The sequence below is a fragment of the Mustela erminea genome, chromosome 11 (assembly GCF_009829155.1).
Source record: "Mustela erminea isolate mMusErm1 chromosome 11, mMusErm1.Pri, whole genome shotgun sequence".
Taxonomy (NCBI): domain Eukaryota; kingdom Metazoa; phylum Chordata; class Mammalia; order Carnivora; family Mustelidae; genus Mustela; species Mustela erminea.
Genome location: NC_045624.1, coordinates 10,479,534 through 10,506,113, shown reverse-complemented (window position 1 = coordinate 10,506,113; position 26,580 = coordinate 10,479,534). Strand labels below are relative to the sequence as shown.

General features: G+C 41.8%; 1 protein-coding gene across 2 annotated transcripts in view; it reads right to left on the bottom strand.

Annotated features, from left to right (window-relative positions):
- Positions 1-610: 610 nt before the first annotated feature.
- TPK1 (thiamin pyrophosphokinase 1) overlaps positions 611-26,580 on the bottom strand; it is a 343,412-nt gene continuing 317,442 nt past the window's right edge. Inside the window, exon 9 of one of the 2 annotated variants that reach the window (XM_032305882.1) lies at positions 611-1,283. In XM_032305882.1, the coding sequence (XP_032161773.1) occupies positions 1,165-1,283 (119 nt within the window). In that variant the 3' untranslated portion in view covers positions 611-1,164. The remainder of the gene's footprint in view (positions 1,284-26,580) is intronic. The other variant, XM_032305883.1, reaches the window with a different exon arrangement.

Here is a 26,580-nt window from a genome sequence, read left to right as displayed (position 1 = left end):
CTCGCGGGTGGCTTCTAGCGCCGCGGCTCTCCGGCGCCGCTGGGGAGGGTAAGAAGGGAGCCGAGGGGCTCATTAAACACGAAGCGAGGGCGCCTCTCGGCGGCCCAGGTGGACTGAACGGCCGGGCCGGCGACGCGGAGCCTTCTCTGCCCGGTCGCTGGCAGGTGCACTGGCAGGTGCAGGGAGAAGCTGCGGGGGAGGGCGGGGGAGGGAAGCTCGGCGCCACCCGCCCTCCCCTCCCAGGGTGAACGGCCGCACGGGGACAGGAGCTCGGGCCTGCAGACCCAGATTCTTCTACTTGGTGGCACGCTCCTTTCCCGGCCCTCTGCATTAACTTGCGGTCTGTGGACCTCTGCTTTTTCAGTCTCGGTATGTCAGAAACCATTCCGTTTCCATGCAGGAGTTTCCTCTGCACAGCATCCCCGGCCTCGGTTGTGACTCGGATGAGGGCAGTCTGCACCTGTCGCTCCACTGGAGCCTACTGCTCTCACCTCAGAGCCGAGGGGGGTGAAGTGCCGGGGGCCCTCTGTGAACTGTCACGCACCCTTCATGCCGTTTCTCTCGGCACCTACAGCTGTGTAACTGCCTGTTTTCAAATTTAACAGTTAGGTCAGTGACTCTTGATTTATTTTAAAAGTTAATACCAAAGACAGTAATAAGGCCAGGGCGAAATGGTGCCGTCCTAACAGCCCAGTCCCAAAGGAACTTTTCCCCATGTTACACAGAGGACTCCAGCGCTCATAAACACTAGACAGAGCCTTCGGGGTAAGGATTTAAGGACGGGCAGGAGGCAGCCGATGTGTTGGACACCAGAGACGCTCAACAGAGAACAGTCTCCGCTTCAAAATTAAAAACAATTCCCTAGGAGAAATGAAATGCTAATAATCGGTACTGAATTTTGTAGCGGAATGACCCACTTTGGTTTTCCAAGTGAATGTAATGGAGCTTATGTACTTTTTTCACAAATAATTTTTCTCCCTCACTGTAGAATTGAGATCTGTCATTTATGGTACCTGGGGTTCCTGAAACATTAACATCTTTAAAACTAGGGGGCATCCCATGGAGAGGTTTAAATTTCTGTAAACCAAGGTGAACTCTTGTGGAGCAGTAAGTCAGCAGCAAATGAGTAAATCCGAGGCCCGGCCATAGATACCACTTGCTGGGTTAGGTTTTGATGGCCATGGTCCAGAGGAGCGGGTGGTCCGTCTCTACGGTCACGACACCAGACCCATCATAGGTATTGGAAGTACTGACCAGTGTTCCAAAGCCAAGCATGTTGTTCGCTATAAGAAAACGATAAAACAAAATGTTTATTAGTGAGAGACAACCTTTCTCCAGCGTGGAAGAACTTTGTCAACGGTTACCAAAAAGCAGGGAAGCCTGTGCTTTGACATAAGCTATATAAGATGTGGAATACGTGAAACATAGCTTATAGGATTTCAAAACTGAAAGTTTCCATAATTTGCCATAACTGCTCTTCCGGGAGTTAGTTCTTGGCTGTTAACTATTCTGGGATATATGCCATTCTCGGACAAAATTTCATTAAATTTTTAAATTTTTGTTTCATTACCAATTGTAAAATCAAAACCCATTTTGTAATGTGCTACTTACTTCCCTGCCTGGGTGCAGTAATAACTTTTCTTGATGATTGAGAATTAACATTTTACATAAGTTATTAAATTCCACGAAGATGCAGTTTTAGCTTCAAGTCTGAATGATATGGGGCGGAAAGCTAATTACTTCCACAAAAGCATGGGATTTTGGTTATATTTTTCTCATAAATTAAGAAAAGCCAAAATGAGCAAGGCTTGCTTTCTGTAAAATTAATAGGAACTCAAAGGTCGAAGCCAACTTCCAACTGTGAAATCTTGAGGAAGCCATAAGCCCAGCTGTAAAAATGAGGCCCAGAATGAGAGATAATCTTCTAACTTCTTAATTATCAAATATCAAAGTAAAAGGTTAGGCGTTAAGTGATATATATGTAATTGGTAAGTAAATTCTAATTCCACGTATGTCGATAGTCCAACAGGTTAGCTGGAGCGAATGCGAGGCATTGAGGCATTAAGCTGAGGTAACTTCACTTTCTCTCTTTATTACGTAGGAGCAGTTCCTCAACATGATGGCAAACTCAGAACTGTCCTATACACATTCCATGATAACCAATATTATTCTCGTGGTTAAAATTCAAAGACAAAAAAAAAAAAGGAGTCCTTTTCCATTACCAAGTCTAACTCTGAAGTTACACTTACTGGGGGAATAACTCATTATAATGCTCACTTCCCACTAGGGGGAGCCTGTTATCTTTCCAAGGAAATCTTGAAAAAGCAATTTAAAAATTCAGAGATAGCATTACAGGACAATGGTAATTAGTAATTACCAGTTAACACAGTTTACTTATTAAACTCAAAGTACTTACTTTTCAGAGTTGTCAGCGCCTTTACTAATGCAAACATCAAGTTATAAGGTAAAACCATACAAGAATACGGAGTGCACCTCAGGCGCATATTACCCTGATATATAATTCAGCATCAGAAGCTCTTGGCTCTTCAATAATTTGGAACTTCTTTGAGATGCAGTTTCCAAATTATACGAATAGGCACACAGATTCACAAAACTAGACACGATTATGTGGATAGTGGGTTAGGTGGCGGTCGTGGATTCAGGACAAAGTCTATCTGGGATCTGTGGGAGAAAGAGGCCTTGGCTCTCCCGGCAACAGTGTGAGCGCTGCAAACCATCTATTCATAAAGACCATTCTGGATGCTCTAGTGGGCCTGCCACCTTCCCAGTGGAGAACAGGACACGTACGCACAACCACCTGGGTTTGACACACGCATTTTAAGATTCTGCAAACTAACTGCAATCCTGGCTTTACATAGGCTCAAAGGACAAGAGCACGAAATTATTTCTCTAGTTTGTAGTTGCATATAAATTCCTTTCTGCTTTTCCGTAGGTAGACTATCAATTTTGGATTATTGGGACTAGACCCTTAGGAGACAGATATATATCTAAGTGTCTCTCTCTCTCTCTGCGTTTCCCTGACAATACTTAGCGGGGAAAGAATAAACACAGTTTTCCTCTCAGGAGAGTCCCTCCTCACCACCTGATTCAACTCTAGTCACCGCCCAAAGACCCAAAATCCAGACACCACCACCCTGGGGCTTATGGCTGCCACACAAGACTTTTAGGGGACGCATTCAATGTGTAGCAGTACAACCATTATTAAAGGAGGGTTACAATTAAATACATTTGCAAATCTCCCAACTTTATGGAGATTACAATAAAATGATAGAAAACTAAGATGAATAAGCTAAAATACAAAATCATGAATTTTAACTTACCGTCTCACTGCAGTTATCTTGGAGTATATTCCTTTCAGTCAAAGAACCATGCTTTTTAAGCAAACAGTAAAGTCCTCATATAAGAAAAATTTTTTTTTTTTTTTTTTTTAAGGAAAATAGTTGGAATTATGATTGAACTCTCTCTACCCCAAATGTTGGAGGGTCAATCGTAAAGTAAAATGACAAGACTGGCAGAGAGACAACTTCGCACAGATGGGAAAACAAATTATTTTCTTCCAGTTCTAATGCGATATATTGATGCACACAGCTTAATGACTTGACATATCTATGTACTAGCAAACGGTTATCACATAAATTTAGTTAACGTGTATTGCAACTTTTTCCCCTTGTGATGAGAACTTTTAGAATCTACTCTTGCCAACCTTCAAACATTCCATACGGCATTGCTGGCTACATTGACCGTGTACATTATATGCCCAGTACTGCCCGATTTTAGAACCAGAAGTCTGTACCCCCCTTCTCTTACTTCCCCCCACCACTGTGCCCCTGGCTACAAAGTAGCAGGTTTTCTGTGAGGCTGGTACCTTTAGATTCCACGTATCAGTGAGATCACACAGTATTTGTCTTCCTCTGTCTGACTCACTGCAGGTAACATACTGACCTCAAAGTCTAATCGTGTTGCTGCAAATAGCAGGATTTATGTCAGAATCATATTCCTGTGTGTGTGTGTGTGTGTGTGTGCACACACTTCTTTATCCTTTCATCTACTGATGGACACGAGGTTGTTTCCCTTTCTTGGCTCTTGTGAATAACGCCGCTAGAGAACATGGTGCGCCACATCTCGGCAACATGTGTCCTCGTTTTCTTCAGACGGTCCCAGAAGTGGAACTGCAGGGTCGTAGGGTGGTGCTAGTTTTAATTTTCTGGGGAATCTCCATAGTCTGTTCCAAAGTGGCTATACCAACTTATATTCCCATCAGCAGCATACCCAGGTTCTCTTTTCTCTAAGACCATGCCAGCCTGTGTTGTTTTTGTCTTTTTGAGGACAGCCATTCTACGAGGTGTAAGGCGACAGCTCATTGTGGTTTTGAGTTGCGTTTCTCTAGCGATGAGCGATGCTGAGTGCCTTTTCAGGCACTTGTTGGTCATTTGAATATCTTCTTTGGAAAAACGTCTGTTCAGGTACTTTGGCCATTTTTCAACTGGATTATTTGCTTTTTTTCTTTTTTTGCTCATGAATTTTAGGAGTTCTTTATATATTTTCAATATTAACTCCTTATCAGATATACAGCTTGCAAATATTTTTTTCTCCTTTTCACATATAGGCTATCTTTTCTTTTTGTCGATTGCTTCTTTTGTTGTGTGGACGTTTTTGTTTGACAGAGTCGCACTTATTTATTTTTTAATTTGTTGCTTGTGCTTTAGCTGTCTTATCAAAACATCATTGCCAAGACCTGTGTCAAGACAACTTTTCCCCTAGGTTATGTTCTAGGATTTTCATGTCTTCAGGTTTCATGTTTAAGTCTTTATTCTATTTGAGTTAATTTTTTTTTAAAGATTTTATTTATTTATTTGACAGACGGAGATCACAAGTAGGCAGAAAAGTAGGCAGAGAGGGGTGGGAGGAAGCAGGCTCCCCGCTGAGCAGAGAGCCCGATGCGGGGCTCGATCCCAGGACCCTGGGATCATGACCCGAGCCGAAGGCAGAGGCTTTAACCCACTGAGCCACCCAGGTGCCCCTATTTGAGTTAATTTTTGTGAGTGGTTCAAAAGGAGTCTAGTTTCATTCTCTCACATATGAAAACTCCATTTTCTCAGTATTGCTTATTGAAGAGATAGTCTTTTCTCAGTTGAGTGTTCTTGGATTTCTTAGCAAGTTTTTTTTTTTTTTTAAAGATTTTATTTATCTGAGAGAGAATGAGTGAGAGAGAGCATGAGAGAGGAGAGGGTCAGAGGGAGAAGCAAGCAGACTCCCCAAGGAGCTGGGAGCCTGATGCAGGACTCGATCCTGGAAGTCCGGGATCATGACCTGAGCCAAAGGCAGTTGCTCAACCAACTGAGCCACCCAGGCGACCTCCCTTAGCAAGTATTAGTTGATTGTATAGGTGGGGGATTTATTCTGAACTCTGGATTATGTTCCATTGGTTCATGTATATTTTTTTATGCCAGTAATATACTGTTTTGATTACTACAGCATTATACAGTTTGAGGTCAGGAATTGAGATGCCTCCAACTTTGTTTTTTCCTCAAGATTATTTAGCTATTCAGGGTCTTCTGTGGTTCCATACAAATTTTAGGATTTTTTTTTAACTTTTGTAAAATATGCCATTGGAACCTTGATAGGGATTGTAGTAAATGTATAGATGGTTTTGGAAAGTATGGACATTTTAACAATATTCTTCCAATCCATGAACGTGGAATATCTTTCCATTTGTGTCTTACTTGATTTCTTTCGTTACTGTCTTATAGTTTTCAGTGTAGAGATCTTTGACCTCTTTGAGTAAATTTACTAAGTATTTTATTGCTTTTGATGCTATTATAAGTGGGATCATTTCCATCTTTTTCAGATAACTCATTGTTAGTATACAGAAACACCATTGATTTTTGTATGTTAATTTTGTAACCTGTACCTTTGCTGAATTGTTGATCTGTTTGTTTTGGTATAGCTGTTAGGATTTTCTGTATATAAAATCATATCATCTACAAATAGTTTTATTTCTTCTTTTCTAATTCTGATGCCTTTTATTTTGCCTAACTACTCTGGCTATGATTTCCAGTACTGTGTTAAATAGGAGTGGTAAAAGCTGGCACCCTTGTCTTCTTCCTGACCTTACAGGAAAGGCTTTCAAACTTTCACCATTAAGTATGATGTTAGGTGTGGGTTTGCCATATATAGCCTTTACTATATGGAGGCATGTTCTTTCTATACATTTGTTATCATGAATGGATGTTGACTTTATCATGAATGGATGTTGAATTTTGTCAAATGCTTTTTCTGTCAAAAAATTTTTGTCAAAAAAATTTTGTCAAACGCACATGTCAAAATGATCATTATTTTTCTATTAGTGTGATGTATCATGTTTATTGACTTGTGTATGTTGAACCATCCTCGGATCCCAGAGATAAATACCATTGATTATGGTGAATAAGCCTTCTAATGTGCTGTTGAGTTCAATTTGCTAGTAATTTCATTGAAAATTTTTGCATCTGTATGTGTCAGGGTTATTGGCCAGTAGTCTTCTTGTAGTATCCTTATCTGGCTTTTGTATCAGGATAATGTTGGCCTCATAAAAGAAACTGGAAGTGTTTCTACCACCTCGAGTTTGAAAAGGATTGGCACTAATTCTTTAAATGTTTGGTAAAATGCACCAATGAAGCTACCTGGTCCTGGGCTTTCATTCATTGGGAGATATTTCATTACTGATTCAAGCTCATTCATCTGTTCAGATTTTCTATTTTTTCCTAACTCAGTCTTGGTCGGGTATATGTTTCTATGAATTTTTCCATTTCTTTGCAGTTGTCTAGTTTGTTGGTGTAGTTTTCATATAATCTTTTGTATTTTGGTGGTTTAGTTGGAATCTTTTTTGTTTATAAATTTTGTTGATTTGAGTCCTCTCACGTTCGTTAGTCTACATAAAGATGTCAATTTTATCTTTTCATAGAAACAACTCTTAGTTTTTTAAAAAAAATGTTTTCCTTTTCTGTGTTTCATTTTCTAATCTTTGTTTCCATTCCAATCTTTTCTTCCTCTGCAAACTTTGAGCTTAGTTTGTTCTTCCTTTTCAAGACCCAAAGGTGTAAAGCTGGTTATTTGAAATCTGTTTTCCTTTTTATAATTTTTAAAAAATTTTAAAAAAGATATATTCATTTGAGAGAGAGAGAGAGAGACAGAGCACAGGGAGAGAGAGAAGCAGACTCCCCGCTGAGTTGGGAGCCTGATGCGGGCCTGGATCCCAGGACCTGGAGATCATGACCTAAGCCCAAGGCAGATGCTTAAGCATCTGAGCCACCCAGGAGTCCCCAAATCTATTTTCTTAATGTTTGCATGATAGCTATGAACTTCACTCTAGAACTGCTTTTGTTGTATCCTGTAAAGGGTTTCAAGATACTTTTTAAATTCCTCTTCGACCCATTGGTTGTTCAGGAGAATATTTAAGTTCCATGTGTTCATGAATTTTCCAGTTTTCCTCCTGCTAGTGATCTTTAGTTTCATACCATTGTGGACAGAGAGGAAAACTGGTATTTCATTTTTCTTGAATTTGCTAAGACTTGTTTTGTGGCCTAACATAGGATCCTGAGGAATGTTCTGTGTGCTGGCTGTGTTCCCTGCCTGTGCGACTGGAGGTTGGGCGCCACAGCTGTGTGGATCTGTTGGTCAGGCTTCCTAGGCAGTTAGGACTACTAACTGCTATTCTCAGGAACAGGCATGGTTATGAAATCAGCTTCCCTGGTTGGGCAGGGCAGCAGAACAGGGGCTAACGCCATAATGGCTTGTTGTTTGGGGACTCAAATCAGGCAGGGCTGTGTACCATCTCTGGCCAGATGGGGTTGCCAGCTCTGCTCTGCAGATGGTGAGAGCCACTGGCTATGTGCTTGGCTCATGTGCCACTGGAAGCAGGGCTGCAGGATGGACGACCGGGCTTCCCCTGTGCTTTGGTTAGGTGCCCTGGGTGGGTGGGCAGAAGGCTGTGTTCAGCAGTGGTCAGGGCTACAAATTAGTTTTCCTGCTTAGGGGGGTTGCTGTAGATGCCCCGAGGCTGGCAAGGCTCTTTTCTGCAGGCCAAACAGGCCATGGTCTTGGCTCTGCAGGTGGGAAGGGCCGCTGGCTAGGCTCTCCCCGCAAGTGCTGCTTAACTGGGATTACAGGATGGGCTGTGCACATTCCTGGGAGCTATGGCTGGATGTCCTGTTAAGTAGGGAGAAAGGTAGGACTATAAATTAGTTTCCCTAGTTGGTTGGGGCCATAGAATAGGTCCCAGAACCTGTAAGTCTCTTGTTTGGAGATCCAATCAGGCAGAACTCTGTACCAAGCTCCCTGGCCATGGGGTTACCTTTCTGTTTCTGCTTATAGGCAGCTTGAGTGCTGCTGGGCTAAATAGTTTTGCAGCAGCTCAGGCCAGGCTTCTTGCACTGGGAGCTACACTCAGCAGCAGGAAGCCCTATGAATTAGCTGTCCTGCCCAAGCAGAGCGTCTGAACTGGTTCCAAGGCTGGTACGGCTCATGCTCTGTGGCCCCGTATCAGGACGGATCAGTGCTCCACCAAGTTCCTGGTCAGACTGGGCTACAATCTTGACTCTGCAGGTAAGCAAAACCATTGGCTGAGGTTTCTACTCGAATGCTGCTAGGAGGGGAAACTCGGTCTTCCAGGATCCAAAGTCTTCCAGGATCCAAAGGGGCTGCTATAAACGGTTCCCCTTTGCCATCACCATCTCCTCCCCAATGCTCAGGCTGCACAAACGATTCCCTCTTGAGGTTAGGACCTGAGTTTGGGTCTCTCGAGAAGGGACCCACTTCCCTGCTGGAGAAACTAGGGGTCTTCTTGGAGCAGGGCTGTGCTGGCCTGGGCAAGGAGTGGCGTGGTTGGCATGGCCACTCTTCTTACCCTTCGGGTGCAGCCCGTCTTGGTCTTTGTGCTTGAGGCTCACCCCCGTGTTCTCGGGTTTTTACATCGGTGTCTCATCTGTGGGTGACCGTTGGTTTCTTGTGACTGAAGTTGGGAATGACCAAATGACCTTTGTTGCCCCCTCGATGCCATCGGTCTCTCAAAATCTGCCCCAGAGAACTTGTCCAAAACCTTGGCTCGCATAACACTTAGGTTCAATTCAGCATTTAGCCGATAGAGATGTCGTCCCCAGCCCCTTTTTTTGCAGAGAGTAGAATTAACCATCATTCTGAGATAACTAGTTGTTCAGATCAAGTCCTGTTTTAACTAGAGACAAGAATAAAAGTTACAGCTTTGTGTAAGATGACAGGAAACCATCTCACATGTGATAAACATGACCTAAAATTGCTTGCTTTGTCGGAATGGGTCTCATCAGTTGTTTGAAGGGCAGCTGTGGCGTAACAACAACAACACTGGCCGACGAGCGCTGGTTACGCTCCTGTTCCAGTGAAATGTGATACTTGGTATGTTAGAGAAGACAGAAGCACAGCCTCACTTTTGGGTTTTCAGGTTTTAGAGAGAAACAGAAGTACTTAAAAATAAGAATAACATTAACATAGATTTTAGAATTTTCATCCATTATCTCAAACTGCTTTCTTTCCCAAAGGTAAGGATGAGAATTAGGCACTTAATACTCTGTTGCTTTTGATGACATCCTACCAGCTTTTGTCTAAAGCTGGAAAGACTGAGGACTATACAGTAGAAGCTGGCAAAGTGGTGGAACTTAAATTATTCAACCCTTCTTGTGTCACAGGAGGCTAAGTAGGGCCCTTTGTCCTGGTGTCTTGCCTGCCCTCCCCCTGCAAACCAACTCAGCGGGGCTGTGGCTCCTTCAAGCTGACAGACGGTGCAAAAGAGCACGGGGGGAGTCTTCAGATGCTTTAAAGCACTGGGAAGCAGGAGTGGGAAGGATTTGCTCCCTCTGCTCCTGGGTGACTGTTCTGCTCAGATACTTTGACAGAGAAGGCATCTCCCTGTCAAAAAAAGTATAAACCCCGTCGTGTGAGGTTAGTCAGTCAGGCCTAGGTTCAGACATTGGCTCTACCATTGACTTGCTCTGTGATCTCAGTTTTCTCATCTGTAACATGTGGATAAGAATATCTTCTTCACAGAGAAGCCGTGTGAATTACCTAGCCAAAAACCCAACACGTGATAAGTATTAAAGAAATTTTCAACTTCTTTGCTTGTTTCTGTCAGTGAAGTAGGTCAACGTGTCCTTTCCCCACATCAGTAATCTTTTAAAACGAAAGAGAGAGGTTGCCATGATTTGAACGACCAGCAAATGCCTTACTTCAAGTGATTAGTTTGTAGCCAACTGAGCGGGTTTATGAGGTGAACTCTGCCGGGCTGATAAATCATTTGTTTTCATAGGTATTTACTGTGTTATCCTCTTTGTGGGACACTAGATAGAGCTAGAAACGGGTATGTATACAGTCAAGCCCAGCAGAGTGGACAGAAGCATGGGGCGGGGGCCGGTGAGGCTGGGGCCAGGGTGGGCAGCACATGCAAGCAGCCACTGAGTCCTGTGGTGTGGGCGTTGTCGCACGCAGCCACACAGGCCGCGAGCCTGTCCTGGCTGCCGACAGTGGTTATCTTGTAGGAGTGAGTAAGTGAATTATAAAAAAGAGAATGCCAACATTTCTTAAAGAAAACGAGTGAGTCAGAGAAGGGAGAATGAGCTTTGCCCGGGAGATGCGGTGCAAAGAGGCGACACTTGGGATCGAGGCGCTCTCACCCCGGACACCACCTGAGCACTTGCAAGCACCACGTGCTCGAGGGACAGCAGGTTTTCAGTTAACAGATGAGGAAAATGAAGTTCAGAGGTTAAGTCCACAGGCTGTGATGATAATGACAGTGGTTAGACACATGTCACCAAGGGAGGTTAAGGCAATTCTTTGAAGAGCTTTTAAAAGAGAATTGAGGCTGCTCTTGTTTTCCCTGAGGTAGGGAGCTGTCGGCAGCCGCGCGGACTAGAGTAAGTGGGCGATGCCATGAAAGGGTGGAAGCCACGCTAAGCCTTAAATGACTGCCATATATGCCCGCAGACAAAGTGTGATGAACGCCCCACGATGGATCTCGAGGTTCCCCACCATTCTGGCACATTACGTCAAGTTCTGGGAGTGCAGTTAGATGTACTGGATATTATCACTGACTATCTCAGACGTGATAGCACCGCTGTATGCTCTGCCTTCATCATTTACTCTCTGGAGATGCTTAGCCGATTTGGAGAAATGCTATATTAAGAAAATACAACAGATTTCATCAGCAGAAAAAGCGAATGATACTGCCTCTGAAATCAGTTCACTAGCATCAGTCTTTACTATTTTAATTATTTGAACTACAGATTAAAAAGAGATATTTACAGACAGGCATGTTAGGCAAACTTTGGATTTTAATTTATCCTTTCCTAATAATAATATCTTTCCCGAATTCATATTTTGAAGTTGTTTCCTATAAAATGGCATTTATACTTAGGATTCTTAAAAATTATCAAAAATTAAATCTCAGTATTGTTTTTTTCACATTTCCTTTAAGGCAGAAACTCAAATTAGTCCCAGTGTAGAGCTGGAAAAACCTGCCTTTCATGTATATTTACTGGGATCTTAAAAAAAAAAAAAAATACAAGCTGGAGAGCATCTGTATAGAAAGACATCCAATTATCTCTATCAGCCCTGTTGAACAGAATGTGATCCAAATATCTAACTTTTAATTTTCCAGAAGCCACATTAAAAAAGTAAAAACAGGGTGCCTGGGTGGCTCAGTGGGTTAAAGCCTCTGCCTTCGGCTCAGGTCATGATCCCAGGGTCGTGGGATCGAGCCCCACATCAGGCTCTCTGCTTAGCCTCACTCTCTGCCTGCCTCTCTGCCTACGTGTGATCTGTCAAATAAATAAATAAAATCTTAAAAAAAAAAAAAGTAAAAACAGATAAAATATTTATATATACACACACGGGTTATTTTTGTTGAGATATAATTGACATATGACATTAGTTTCAGATACACTACGTATATACTGAGGATCGATCCCCTGTCTTCCCGTTGTATATTCTTGGCTCCTTTTTCATAATCTAATTGACCATATATGCATAGGTTCATTTCTGGGCTCTCTGTCTGGTTCCACTGGCCTGTTTTTATGCCAACAACACGGTGTTTAATTAGTGGAGCTTTGTGATACAGGTTGAAATCAGAAAACATGATGCCTCCAGGTGTGTTGTTCTTTATCAAGATTGTCCTTGGCTATTCGGAGTTTTCTGTGGTTTCATACAGATTTTAGGATTGTTCTATTTTTTGTGAAAGATGCCATTGGAATTTTGGTAGGGATTGCACTGATCTATATAGATTGCTTTGGGTTATATGGACATTGTTAATTCTTCCAATCCATGAGCATGGCATATCTTTCCATTTGTGTCTTTTTCAATTTCTTTCATCAAAAAATTATCATTTTTAGTGTATAGGTCTTTTATCTCCATTAAATTTTTTACATGTATTCTTTTTTTTTAAAGGTTTTATTTATTTATTTGACAGAGATCACAAGTAGACAGAGAAGGAGGCAGAGAGAGAGAGAGGGAAGCAGGCTCCCTGCTGAGCAGAGAGCCCGATGCGGGACTCGATCCCAGGATGCTGAGATCATGACCTGAGCGGAAGGCAGTGGTTTAACCCACTGAGCCACCCAGGCACCCTTACATGTATTCTTTATGATGCAATTGTAAATGGGGTTTAAAAAAAATTCTCTGATGGTTTGCTGTTAGTCTATAGAAATCCAACAGATTTTTCTATGTTAATTTTGTATCCTGCAACTTTACTGAATTCTTTTATTAGCTGAAACACTTTTTCTTTTAATAGTTTTTAGGATTTTCTTTATATAGTGTCATGTCATCTGCAAAGAGGGACAGTTTTACTTCTTCTTCACCATTTCAGATGCCTTTTATTTCTTGCTCCTGTCTAATCGCCTTGGCTAAGACTTCTGATACTCTGTTGAAGAAAAGTGGTGGGACTAGGCCACTTTATATTCATATAATCATTTATACATAATAATGTATATAAAACATATAATATCTAAAATATTGCCATTTTAACATGTTATCCATATAAGAAATTATTACTTAGATATTTTACATCCCCTTTTTATACTAAGTCTTTGAACCTGCTGTGTATTTATAGCATACATCAATTCGAACAAGTCAGTCATAAGTGTTTAACAGCCTCATGGGGCTAGTGGCTACCGTATTGCTTGGACAGTGCAGCTCTAGGTTACTGAAGCAGAAACCATACTTATGAATCAGGTATCTGTTTTCTCAGGGAGCATTTATCACCGGACTGATTCATCTGCAGATATGTATTCAGAGTCTCCGGTTATAAAGGGACTAGTAAATTCAAGTGAGCACATCAAGTCATTTCCAATTATTTCAACTTATGACAGGAATGGATCAACAGACATTTGGACACTTGGCATATGCTCAGCAGAAAGAAAGACTGAGTCCTCTGCCCTTTAAGTTAAAGGCTGGAAAGATAATAAAACTAGACAAGAAAACAAAAAATGTAAAATCTAAACAAACCTAGCAAAATTACCAATAGAATACATCCTGTGTTCTGCAAGGGACTTAGTAAGTAGACTCCTGCGTGGACGTGTGCCACACGGTTTTCTCACTGAACTCCTTACTCCGAGTTTATCACCTGTCGTCCCCACTCCTCTAAATTCCCTAGCCGAGCCGACCATTCCCGCCCGAGAGAACAACCAGTGAGACCTGATTGCTCGTCCCTGCCTGGCCTCCCAACCCAAGTATCTTGGCCTGGCATTAAGGTCTTCCCTCAAATGGCTACTTTCTCCCAAATAAGCCATTGGCCAGCCAGCCCGTGCTACCTGTACTCCCTTAATAGATCAGGAACTTCCTACTCCTACCACAAATTTTGATGTTTCCCCTCCTTGTGGAACGTAGCCCATCTTTTCTGTGCTGGCTGTATCCTTTCAGTCTGAAGTCAAATTCTAGCCTAGATCGCTCCCTTTGGTTCTCTACCCACTGCAGGCCGAATTAATGATACACACACAGAGAAAGACGTGCGAATGCAGGAGAATGTTAGCAGTTCTAAATCTGGATGGAAGGTATACAGATTTTACTGTTCTCTTCAATTTTTTGGTACGTTTGAGGTTTTTTTTTTTTTTTTTTTTTTTTTTAAATTCAATGTTAAAGTTTGGGGGAAAGTTAGGAAAAAAGACTAAACCCGTGAAGGAAAGTGCCTTCTCCTTGTTCATTTTAATGCCGTTAGAAGAATCAAATCAAGAAATGCTCCTTGATTTGAAGTGCATTAAAATAAACCCGAACTGAAGAGTACGTGCACTGAATTTAGGAAGCTGCCATGTGGCTTGTGGTATGTGCATTAGTGGCTGCTCGGAAGGCACTATACAGGGATGCTGGGCATACAGACCAGTACGTGGGACAGAGTTTGTCCTGGTCACCTTGCTGAAGCTCACACAGGACAGCATTTACTTACACTTACTGATGCAGGAGAACCTGAAAATTAACCCGCATTATGCCTGGTGCCTGGACAAATGATACTAGCAGACATCTTCCTTGCGATAGCAAGCCCTCTGCTGTGTTTTCTGGTAAAAGTTCTCTCTCCAAACCCTGAAGGGATGAAGCCTTCTCCCAAGGTGGGCCCGGTCACCTTCTATCCCGACAACCAGTCCTTTCTTGAACTCTAGCGTCTGAGGAAAGGCTATTCTAATTCTACTTGAAAGTGGTTGTTTCGTCTCCCCCAGAAGTCGCACCTTGCCCTTGGGTGCGGGCTGAAGGTATTAGATGGCTTCTGGTGTTCCATTCCTCTTTCGTCTCCACATAGCCCGTGTCTCCACTCAGCCTGCTGTCCCCAAAACAAGTAGACTACGAGAAAATGCCGCAGCTCGGAGGACCCAAGGCTCATTATGCCACTTAGAAAAGGTTTCCCAAGCACTTTCAAATGTTCAGGCTTTTCTAAAACACATTATTTTTCTTTGTTAAAAAGAATTCCCTAATGTGTTTTATCATTAACGTATCCTACTCACAGGGACTGCAGTTAAAGAGTGTATCAGAACTGCTTTACGACAAAAAGGACAGTCCAAATCCATAAAATGTGGCCTGTTTAATTACTAATGGTGAAATGAATAATGTGTGTAGAAATGACCCAGGATTTTCAGTATGGAAATTCCGTATCAGATTTAAATGTGTGCAAAGAAGGGAATGTTAGTCTGTCCAGCAGCTGCTCTGAGCTGATTTATTTTGCTCGACTTCCCTCAACTCCTGGGGCCCTGCCTTGCCTCCTGTGCCACTGGCCTGTCTCCTGAACACACATGCAAGTGTGAGGATTGTGACTGCCTGTGAAAAAGGTGACCGTCCCTGACAGGGGTTCCATCCCAGTGCACAGCTAGCAGGCGGGAGAACCCTGGGCAAGTCCTTATGTGCTGCTGGCCCCAATGTCATCCCCCAAAACAGAGCTGAACTGCCCACCGCAATATTCTGACTTTGGCTAAAAGTTCTTCAGGTGACCTTGACATCCATTTGCAAAATACCACTTAGACCTCTCTTTCGTTAAATCTGATAGGGCTGCTTGGGGACATGGATGGGGTAATGCCTGTGACGGTCTTTGACTTCTCCATGAAAGTACTGAAAGTCTGCATTATTATCACCATTTCATCTGCACTGAGGAAGCTTTAAAGTGGCATTCGTTTCTGTCCTTCAGATGGCAACAGAGATGACCGTAAGTACCTCACGCGAACGGAGACAGCATAGAAAAGTAGAGGAGAGTAGAATATGTGGAGGCGGTGGTGTGAAATCACTTCATATCCGTCTCAAAGCCACAGGTGACGACATCCGCACAGAATAAGCTAAGGAGACGTAATCTGTGCTCTTTAGAATTTACCAAGTCAAATCAGGTAACCCCAAACAGACAAATTAAAATAAAAAAACCTGCAAAAATTATCCTCCAGAAAAGGCATAGCAGCTCTCCTGGGAGGAACAGGGGGTCCTGCAGGGCCGTTAGCAGCCATGGCACCTCTCCCTTACCCCTGCAAGCAGAGACTCGACAAACTGCACATGTGGGGCTGGAAAAACTGGTGGCACCCCACCCCCCGGAACTGCTTTGAAGAACATTTATTCATTTAAGTGAGATCAGATTAAAGCAGCCTATAAACCAGCTGACTCCTAACACAGGCATCAGATGACTGTCATCTGTAACGGGACGGATGCCTGTTGGTGAAGGTCCCTGTTGACCTCAGCTGGGTAGGACCTGGATCACAGCCGTCGCCTCGAGCATGGACGGCAAGGGTGGAAACGTGGAAATCACCCAGGGCAAAGGCACAGACTGGTTTGTGACATCAGAAAGGCCAAGCCCCACGTGGCCGTGGAAATACAGCTCTAACGGATGAAGGCCTGGAAGTCTAGTTCACAGCTGACAGCTGCTGCTCTTGAAGGCCAGCTCAGACAAAAATGCTTTCCGACGTAGTTAAAAATAAATTTCTTATCATTTTTCAGTGCCAAGCTAATACAGGTTATACAAGTTTGGTGAATATGATGTAGTGATTAAAGATGAAGACAGTCCAGGATTATAGAAAAATGGCTTAATTTAAATAAGTAAAAGAAAAATTGACATGTCACATTATAGACAGTGATCACAACTGAAAAAATGTTTATGTATACATTTCAAAAAATAAATGAAATAAAAACAAGAAGAGAATGACATGGATTTTCATGCCAGAAAGAGGAACCATAGAAAAACCATATAGGAAGGGACACCACCTTGGACCAAAGTGCAGAATCACTCTGAGGAAATATTTCCAAATTCTGAACATAAGGTATATTAACCAGGATATAAGGGTATTTAGATTTTTTTTTTAACTGTCTTATCACATATGTTTACACATACCTCCACGCAAAGACACACCAGTATATGAAAAGAAAATAAATATTTTCACCACTGACGCAAATTTAGAAAAACCACAGAATGTATTGATAAGTTTCAGGAGTGAAGTTTAAGTATGGTTAGAAGTTGATTCTATCTGTTCCTAGCTGGGAAAAGCTAGTCAGATCGGCTGAGGACTCAGGAGTCCCAGAGTTTACAAAAGCTCATGGAAATGCCTCAGATTCTGGCTTCATCTTGGTAAATGCAGCCAGACCACGTGTTCCTCTGGGGGTGCTGCCTTGCTGATGAAACGTCCACTTCTCTCCAGAAGGCTCCCTGCTGCCTGTGTCCCTCTACTGTGCCCTGCTCTGTGCATTGGCTCGAGCACCTGCCTGTTCCCACCCTCGATCCAAGGGACAGAATGGACGCGGGAACTCTGCGGCCTTCACACATGCTCCCATGCTGTATGCTTGACTTCAGCTCCCTTCACAATGGATGAGCTTTGTGACGTCTCTCCCCCTGAAACCGGGGCTCCTAAAAATGAAATCCTGTGGCCACAGTGGCTTTTCACTGCCTTGCTGAAAAATATTTATAGAACAGGAAGAGTAGATGGATATTTACTATCAAGCAGAGTTCATTAAATTATGGGGCTATTTTTAGAACAGAATTTCATTTAGCGAGAGTCTGACCACTGTCTTTTAGGGAAAATAGCATTTGATTTAAATCAAATGTTTCAGTATTAACAGATATGATTTGTGACATCAATGGTAATAAAACAGCATCTCAGACTTTGTCCATAAACCCATAAACATATATGCTTGTTCCTACTATATTTCTTCATGACCTATTTTCATTTTTAATCTCCCCTTCCTGATATACAATGATAATATTTCATATTAGGAATAGCTGGCATCTTACTATATGAATATTCTAATGAACCAGAAAATATTAGCCATTCTTAAAAACCAGCTACTTTAATTCATAATTAATAAATTTCACCCTGCTCTGGTTATAATAATCCATTTTTCAATATTCATACCATGGATCCTTTCCTGATGACAGCCTGAACTCTTCTTGCTGAACTTTCTTTGCATTAACTCTTTGCATGCAAAGTTACATATTATCCAGGCCTCAAATTGGTAACTTTTATTTAGCATCTGCTACACCAACTGTGGTGCTGTGGCAGGCAGAGTCTATCTGATACATTACATGATGTCTTTTTCTCTCAGTCAGGCACATGACTTGATGTAACTTGTTCTGTCATAGACTCTTTAATCCGAAAGGGACCTGACTTGTGTCGTCAGTGGTGTGACACAGAGCAATGGAGCCGCTCAGGTGGTAGGTTCAGAGTTCTGGCCATCTGGCTTCAGCTTGCTCTGAAACCAAAGTGGCTGGAGGGAACTTGCTGGGGTCTTCACAGCTTCAGAGACTGTGGGCTAAGAACTTCTGGCTGACTGTCCAGCCCTTTACTTCAAGACTGGGAAACCAGTTTAAGATATTTTATCAACTGAAGGACACAAGTCTTCTGCCTTCTGCTATCACAAAGTTAAACCAGCGAACTTAATACCTTGGAAGACCTTCGAGAACTCTTTATAGACAGGCTAAGCAAAGTTAAATGATTTGAGCTGCACGCCGAATATTTAAATTGCTTGAAAATGTGCCGATGCCACCTATGTTTTTCTAATGGTTATGAAACAGAAGGGATTCTTGTAGATAGACTGACGTCCTGGACTTCAGACCAGCCACAAAACTGACAGGTTTCTCATCCATCTTCTCTGAGTAGCTACAGAACATGGGACACAATGTGCTTACCTGAAACACTTTGTACTGTATTCTCTTATTTAAAAAAATGCATCGATTCCATTTCTAAAACACTATAGGAGTGTTTTCTTGTCAGTGTTAGCCACTGGTAAGTAGTAGTAATAGTCTGAACAAGGAGGAAAGAGAAAATGGTCCAACAGGCTTCCAACTAAGGGGATAGTTCAATACTTGCCTTGTAAAAACATTTTAACAAGAGAGTGATTCATGATTTAAATGTGCTTCAAAACTACATTTGCCATTTTAGTAGGTCTTTTTCTCCAATAGCCCTAATATTTAAAATTTTTGAATCAAAAAGGAAGAGTTTAGAAAAACTTGTTCCAAATGTAAACTGCTTTTTAAAACAGTAGTTAATCCTCCATGGCTCTTATAATACGCAATCCAAGAATAGTGCTGTGTTTTAGGATTAGTTAATGTGTCTTATGTGATTTTATAGGTCATAAAAAATATAAAATCTAAGTAAAAAGCATCCTTTTTTAAAAAATGAAACACTCCTGTATTAATTATCCTGAAGCTTATTAGATATCTACCAGGATTGGAGATGTAAGTTCATGACCCTCAAATACAGAGGTTTAATGCACCACTAAATTAATACACGGGTATGCTCTGCAGGCAGAGACATTAAATTTTCAACAGTGCAATTGACTGCGTGTAGTTCAACCTCCAAACACGCTGCTCATGGAGAACGGCAGAAGACATGCTCTGGTATGTGATGTGTGGTACTGGTCCCTCTGATGCGAAGATCAAAGGATCTACTTCCTGTTTGGATGTAGTCAAATCCCAGAGTACAAAGGGGTTACATAGTCTCAGAAACAGGTACAAAGCCAGTTAGGAAATTCAAAGCCAGCAGAGTATTTTCGGGTCTAAGATCCTCCAGTATATGCTAATTTATGACATTTACCGTTAGAGAGAGAGTGGTAATTAAAACGGGAAAGAGAAAAAAACTGCACCTTTAATAAAGGTCTCTTTTTTTGTAAAGGTTTTAGCCAAATTTCTGTTGGGCCCACTAAATTTTAAGATGCTCGACGTCTCTGACCCTGTGTACCCCACCCTTGAATTTTTTTTAAACACTTACAAAAATTTTTTAAAAAGCCCTAAGTAGTGTAATCTACAACAGATATTCACATGCTTTATTATGTAAGAGTAACTCTGAGGGATAGAGAGGGAAGTTGAATGTATATAGTCTGAAAAAAAACTCTTAAAATTGCAATTGCATTAGTCTGAAAAAAATTCTTAAAATTGCAATTGCATTAATCTCCTTTTAAGTATAAAATTACTGTGAAAATCAGACATTAAGGGTGATCTTTTTATGTTTATTAAAAAGAGTCTTGAGTTTAAAAAAGACAGGCATTCAGTGAGCATGCTGAAAGGTGCCTCAGCAGTTCATTATTTATGTGGTAATGGACCTGCTCTGCTCCACAGTTCGAGACTCTGACACTGTAACACAGACTGGCAGGGCTGCTAGCTGGGAGTACGGGTCACTGTATCTGCAAATTTACAGCCTTTGTGCTATTAGCAAAGAATTTTATTAAAATGAAAGGAGAAATCCCATTTTAAAATTACGCTTTGAGTTATTCTCAATTCATAGAATAGAGTCTGCCTGTTTGAGAAACTCCAATAAAAACAAGACATCCCTAAAGGTACCCACCTAAATTGTTTATACAATTAGACAAAAGTATTAATATTAAAAATAACAATTCTACAGTTTGCTCACTGTTCAGAATCATGTAAGCCCAGGAGAAAACAGGTTTGTTTCACTGTCTGCTATTCCTGTATACTTAGCATAATGCCAAGTGCACTGTGGACTTACTATGAATATTTATTGAATGAATAAATGAATATCTAAATAAAACTACCAACATAAAGACTAAGAATGATTTTGGTACCATGAAAAGGAAAAAAAAAAAAGAAAACTGATCCAAAACTGGGTGTCTGTTCTACAAACGTCCACTCAGGCTATGGGTCTAGGTGTCAGATAATTTCATCCAGAAAGCCAAGACACAAAACCAACCAAACTCCTTTGGTATCAAATCTCCCTGAATTTTCAAATAATGGATCTTTTACTGACTTCAAAAGAGATCCCTTTCCCAGAACTCAGCGCTTTCATAAATGATTATTACTACCTGAAGCATACAAGCCCCAGGTTTTCCAGAATCTATTTAATACTGCTTCTAGGCCACCTTACACAGGTGTGTCCAGGAGCACGGGGGTGGGGTGTGTGTGTGGGGGAGAACATGGACCTCAATGGCAAAACCGTTGCTTTGAGTTTATTAGCAACTTCAGATTATCTTGGATCCAAAAAGTACCACAAATCCATGGATGGAACTCTGAGAAATATTACGGTTTCTCATAAACCAGTTGTGTTGTTAAGCCTTTCATTTTAGCACATTAATGTGGAATTTCTGACTCTTCCTCACTGGATGTACAAAGCACTCTCTCTATGGCTCAGTGGTTTTATTACTGGCGGAAACATACCATTAAATATTCCTGTCAGGCAGTAAGGAGAAGAGAGATTCATTATGTAAAGACAGGCAAGGTAAAGGTTTACTATATAATCAATCAATGTTAATACACCCTTGTTTCTCTTATCAGGATCAGGGAAACTGCCCCTCAAATATCTTATAGGAACAAAGAAATTTCTGGAAGAGAAACAGTAATCCTAAAAGTAGGCACATTCCGACATACCATTCATTATAACGTTTATCACGCCATATAGTTGTACATTTAGAAGTTTCAATTCTCCTTAAGTTCTCTTAAGCCAAAACAGCCAGTATGAATACAGGTATTCATAATGGGTTTGTTATGGCTCTAGATAGTTCCAGGGAGTAACTAATGGAATGTCTGGGTCAATGTCCTGCATTATTTGAACTTTGTGATTCTAGATTTGAAAAGGAATTGTGCAATGTGCTTGACATTATGGCTAGTTCTCGGATCAATGAAAATGAAAGAACACTGGCTTGCAGTCCAGCCTTGGGTAGCTGTGAGAGCCCCCACAAGTCCCTTGTCCTGTCTGGGCCTCAGGGTTAAAGTGTAAAATACGAGTTTTATGATGGGTGACTTCTCAGTCCCCAGCCGCTGTTCGGAGACCCAGCCTGCTGCTCCACGTCCACAGCTTGGGTTCACCTTCTGCAAGGTTCAAAATGATGTGATGCAGTTAAAAAAAAAAACTTTCTTTTACAGCACAGCATGCACTTCCACCTTCCTTCCTGAAGTGTAGTCCTACAAATTCCTTGACCTCCATTCCATTATTGACTATTTCTTGGGTCTAACTCTCAGGTTCTATGTTCTTTTAACTAAGGGAACAACAGATTCTAAACTGAAGATCATTCTAATTTTCATAATAATGAAGTGGTAAGAAACGGAATACAAAGAGAGACAATGGTTAGAGCATATGTAAAATAGAACTCGGACCCACCAGGGGCTGAAACCAGGCCAGGAAGCCGGCCTGTCATTTCCATTAACTGTCCAGGAAGTCAGTAATAACTGACTAATAATTAGCCCCAAACAGCCAGGACTTGATTAATAACTGATGGCTTCCCTAATTTTTGTCCCAGCTTCCAACTTTCAGCCCAGCCAAAGAAAGCCAAACATGTTCCTCTAACCAACCACCAGGATGCCCCTCTCATAGTCCGCCTGCCCTCAGCTTCTCCACGCAGACCCTGGACAGGGCACATCTGAAAGTCTTCAGGTTTCTCCTGTATAAAACTTTCCTATTCCTCACCTGCCTTTGGGTCTTTGCCAAAATGAGTTACCTAACAAGTGATTCTGAATAGTCGTTGCTTGTTCTCATTCGGTTGATCCTCATTTATTTCCAAAGTGGGAATTAAAAAGGGCACAGGGAAGGCTCTCAGCGTCAGCTAGAGCCTTTCTGTGTTTTCGTGGTCAGTTGTTAAGTTCTTGGCAAAAACTTACACTTATCTCCGACCTCTTACACATCTGTGTACTTGCTAAACCCTCCACTCCACTTACTACCCACCAATCTACCGAGCATATGACTCCACCGCACCCTCTCAGGAAAAGCTGAAGCCTAGAACAGCCGCGTCAGCATCTTGTCAACATTCTCTTCAAATATCTACAGTTTCATCCGTGCAATTCCTCCCTTCATCTGGTCACAACAGAAAAGGAGACCTTTCCCCAGTGCTGTGGGTCCTGTTGTCCCCTAACTTCCCACAGCTTGGACCTACAGATTACTCACCACTCTGTTTCTTGAAGGCTCTCCCGTCTTCAGCTCCGTCGCCCGCTCTCCTAACTCCAAGCTCCTCATTCTGTCTCTCTTCCCCACTTTAGAGCCCAGACACAGGATTTCACTACTCTTCAATTTCCATCTGTTCTATCACGGCTGCAATGCAAGTTCCACCTCGGTTAACCCACTGAAACTGTGCTAGGATCACTGGCACTTTGTTTTTCCTTAATACAAAAGTGTATTCTCAGTACCTGGTATTGCGGCAGATGTGTCTCTTTCTTGATTTTTCAACTCTGAAAATAGCTCTGCATTTTGAACTACGATTTGTCTTTAGCATTAACTGAATTAACTCTTATAATCCTCATAATAACCAGATAACGTCGGTATTATTACTCCTTTGGAAATGAGGGCTCACAGAAGTTAAATCTCTCCATGCAGAACACACATCAGATGGAGCCCTTCTTCCTCCCCATGGTCCTTCCTTGCTTTCTTCCTCTGAGGTAATTAATAATGGCAGAAGATAGGAAAATACCAGGAAAAACCCAGATTTTCTGTACATTTCCGGACACATGAACAAAAACTCAATCTATGATGGGTATTACTTTTCTGCCACTTAAAACCCATGCTTTACACATGGAATAAACCCAATAAATTTTGACTAATGTACCCAGAGAAGTCAGGACAATGACACTATAATAATTATATTTGCTGGGAACTGTGGCTTGCTAGGGTTTTAAGGCAAGCGGGGGGTATTATTTATGACCTGGAAGCCTCCAGAGACCTTTACCTAGTCAAACCAATTTTAGAAAAGAGTAAGAAAAACTTTGTTTTTCCATTCTCCTAAATATGCACTCACTTCTAAAAAGGCAAAATGATAGATGGTGTGATTTGGTAATCATAGTCATCTTTTTGAGTGAAGTATTTACCTTTATCTCATTATGGCAAATATTAGTTGGTAGGCGTGAATGAAGGGGGAAAGTGGCTAAGTCTTTTTCCTATAATGTACATGTATAAATATTGAAACTCGTGAGCTTTAACTTTGAAAATCTGCTACTCTAGGAAAATGAAGTGTAATTACAGAGTCGAACAAAACAGAAGAGGACATAAGAGCATAGATTTACTGATTTACTATCTTGCCTTCCCTCCCTCTGGAATCAATTTATGGTGGAGAGAGAGGGTACAGACAGCTGGAGGAACAATAGGTCATTAACACAAACGATAAGGAACGGAACTCCCTACACATTTCAGGAACTGAGCCAAGGGAGAAAATTAGACGGAGATACTGTATTGACACCACACTGGAACAGTGCTCATGTAATTGTCTGAACTCCTCAAAAGTCCCTACTAAAGAAAACATTCGTATCTGTCATTCTGTCTAAATATTGTTAAATGCTTACAGAAAAGCCCCAAAAAACAGTTCCCAGTTTGCCAAGAAGTCCTAAAGAGAACTGCTTACCAACTGCTTACCAATTGTTTTTCCTTAGTGCACGAGCAAGGAGATAAGACCTGATACATGCTGTTAAAGACACTCCGTTACTTTAATGATGTTGCCCTTAAGAAAAGAAAATTATACAAAGAAAAAAAAACATAGGAAGCAAGCAGTTCACTAGGTGCCGACTTTAAACAAAGAATGAATTTCTGGCTCAAATGCAATATAGGCAAAAATTTGGCAAGAAGCCTATAAGTTAGATGAAAGGAGCTTAAACTCAAACAGAAGCGGGAAGAGACAGTCACCCAGATAAGCTGCCCAGAACAGGGAACGCGGATGGATGGAGGCCTTTCTGGATGCCACGCTGCGGTCCTGAGGCGAGTCTGCAATCCCCGGGCAAGCTGGCTGGGAGCGCCCTTTACAGATTAGGTCCTAGAGACCGACCGAGCAAACAACCTCCCTAACAGCTGGATTCTCTCTCTCATCATCATACACTTAATATTACTGTTTTATAATCCCAACTCTGACAAAGGGTGTCTTTTATTTGAGAGAACAGTTTTAAAGATGAGAAAACAGAAATGCTAACAATCGGGGAAGATCATAAAACCCAAACGTGCTAATAAGTTCAGTAACGCAAGAGGCCCTCACAGCTATGTGGGGAGCAAAGGAAAGCAAGGCGTTGGCTTCTGCCTGCAGAAGCTCCTGGGCTGACGCGAGCTTCCGCCGCCGCCCCAAGCACCAGGGATCGGACGCCACCAGAACCCACTGCTGGACCCGCGTCTTTGAAAAGAATGTCCAACAATGACTTCTGAGGGAAGGTCTGCTTCTCAGAGACTATAGTTTCATTTCTGAATATTGTCAAGAATAATATGGTGACGTATGAGATGAAGGATTACAGACAGGTCAGTTCAGATATGTTGAAGATCTTTCCCCAGGAGAACTAATGACTGGCTCTCTGGGAAGGCCTTGAACGATACAGGAATCTGTCCTTGGTGCTATCCTGTTCAATCACGTATCGATGCCTTGGAAGACAGCCAGCGAGATGAATCTGTTCAGCAGAGGACAAAATATGTGGGGAGCTAAACATAAAGAATCAAGATCCACAGTGATCCTGGAAAGTTAAAGTTATAAGCCAGAAGCAGTGGGAAGATTATATACTTTAAAAGGGTGAATTTTATGGTGCATGAATTATGTCTTGCTAAAGCTATTCTATAAAAAACAAACAAAAGGAACAGGAGTATGTTTAACTGGATAATGTAAAGCCACATATTTGAGTTAGAAAACAAACATACTGGACAGGAAAAGCTTAACTGGTGAAGTGCGAGGGGCTGAGGAGACTCTGAAATCGGTGTGGTCCACAGCAGGGTCTCAGGGAGTCTGATCTCCCCGAGGTGCAGACACATGCCTCAGTCCTCAGCTCCTAATATGTTTGCAAAGAGGAGATGCATGACAAATGCTTATTAAATAAATATGCTGCTTAAAAACACAACAGAGTACAAGAAGAGCAAAATTTTAACATACTTAGACTACAAGAGCTTTAAATACAGGAATTTTCTAATTAACAAAAAATCTAACATATGGAGAAGGGGAACCCTCCTACACTGTTGGTGGGAATGCGAGCTGGTGTAGTCACTCTAGAAAACAGAATGCAGGTTCCTCAAAAAGTTGAAAACAGAGCTACCCTACAACCTGGCAATCGCACTACTGGGTATTTACCCTGAAGATACAAATGTAGTGATTCAAAGGGGCACACACACCCAAATGTTTATAGCAGCAATGTCCATGATAGCCAAACTATGGAAAGAACCTAGATGTCCATCAATAGATGAATGGATAAAGATGATGTAGTATATGTATACAATGGAATACTATGCAGCCATCAAAAGCTATGAAATCTTGCCATGTGCAATGACATGGATAGAACTAGAGGGTATTATGCTGAGTGAAATAAGTCAACCAGAGAAAGACAATTATCATATGATCTCCCTGATATGAGGAATTTGAGAGGCCGGGTGTGGGGTTTGGGTGGTAGGGAAGGAAAAAAATGAAACAAGATGGGACCAGGGGAGACAAACCATAAGAGACTCTTCATCTCATGAAACAAACTGAGGGTTGCTGGAGGGTGGGAGGTAGGGAGAGGGTGGTGGGGTTATGGACATTGGGGAGGGTATGTGCTATGGTGAGTGCTGTGAAGTGTATAAACCTGGCGATTCACACACGTGTACCCCTGGGGCTAATAATACATTATATATGTGTGTGTATATATGTATACACATATACATATATGTATACATACTATACATATGTGTGTAC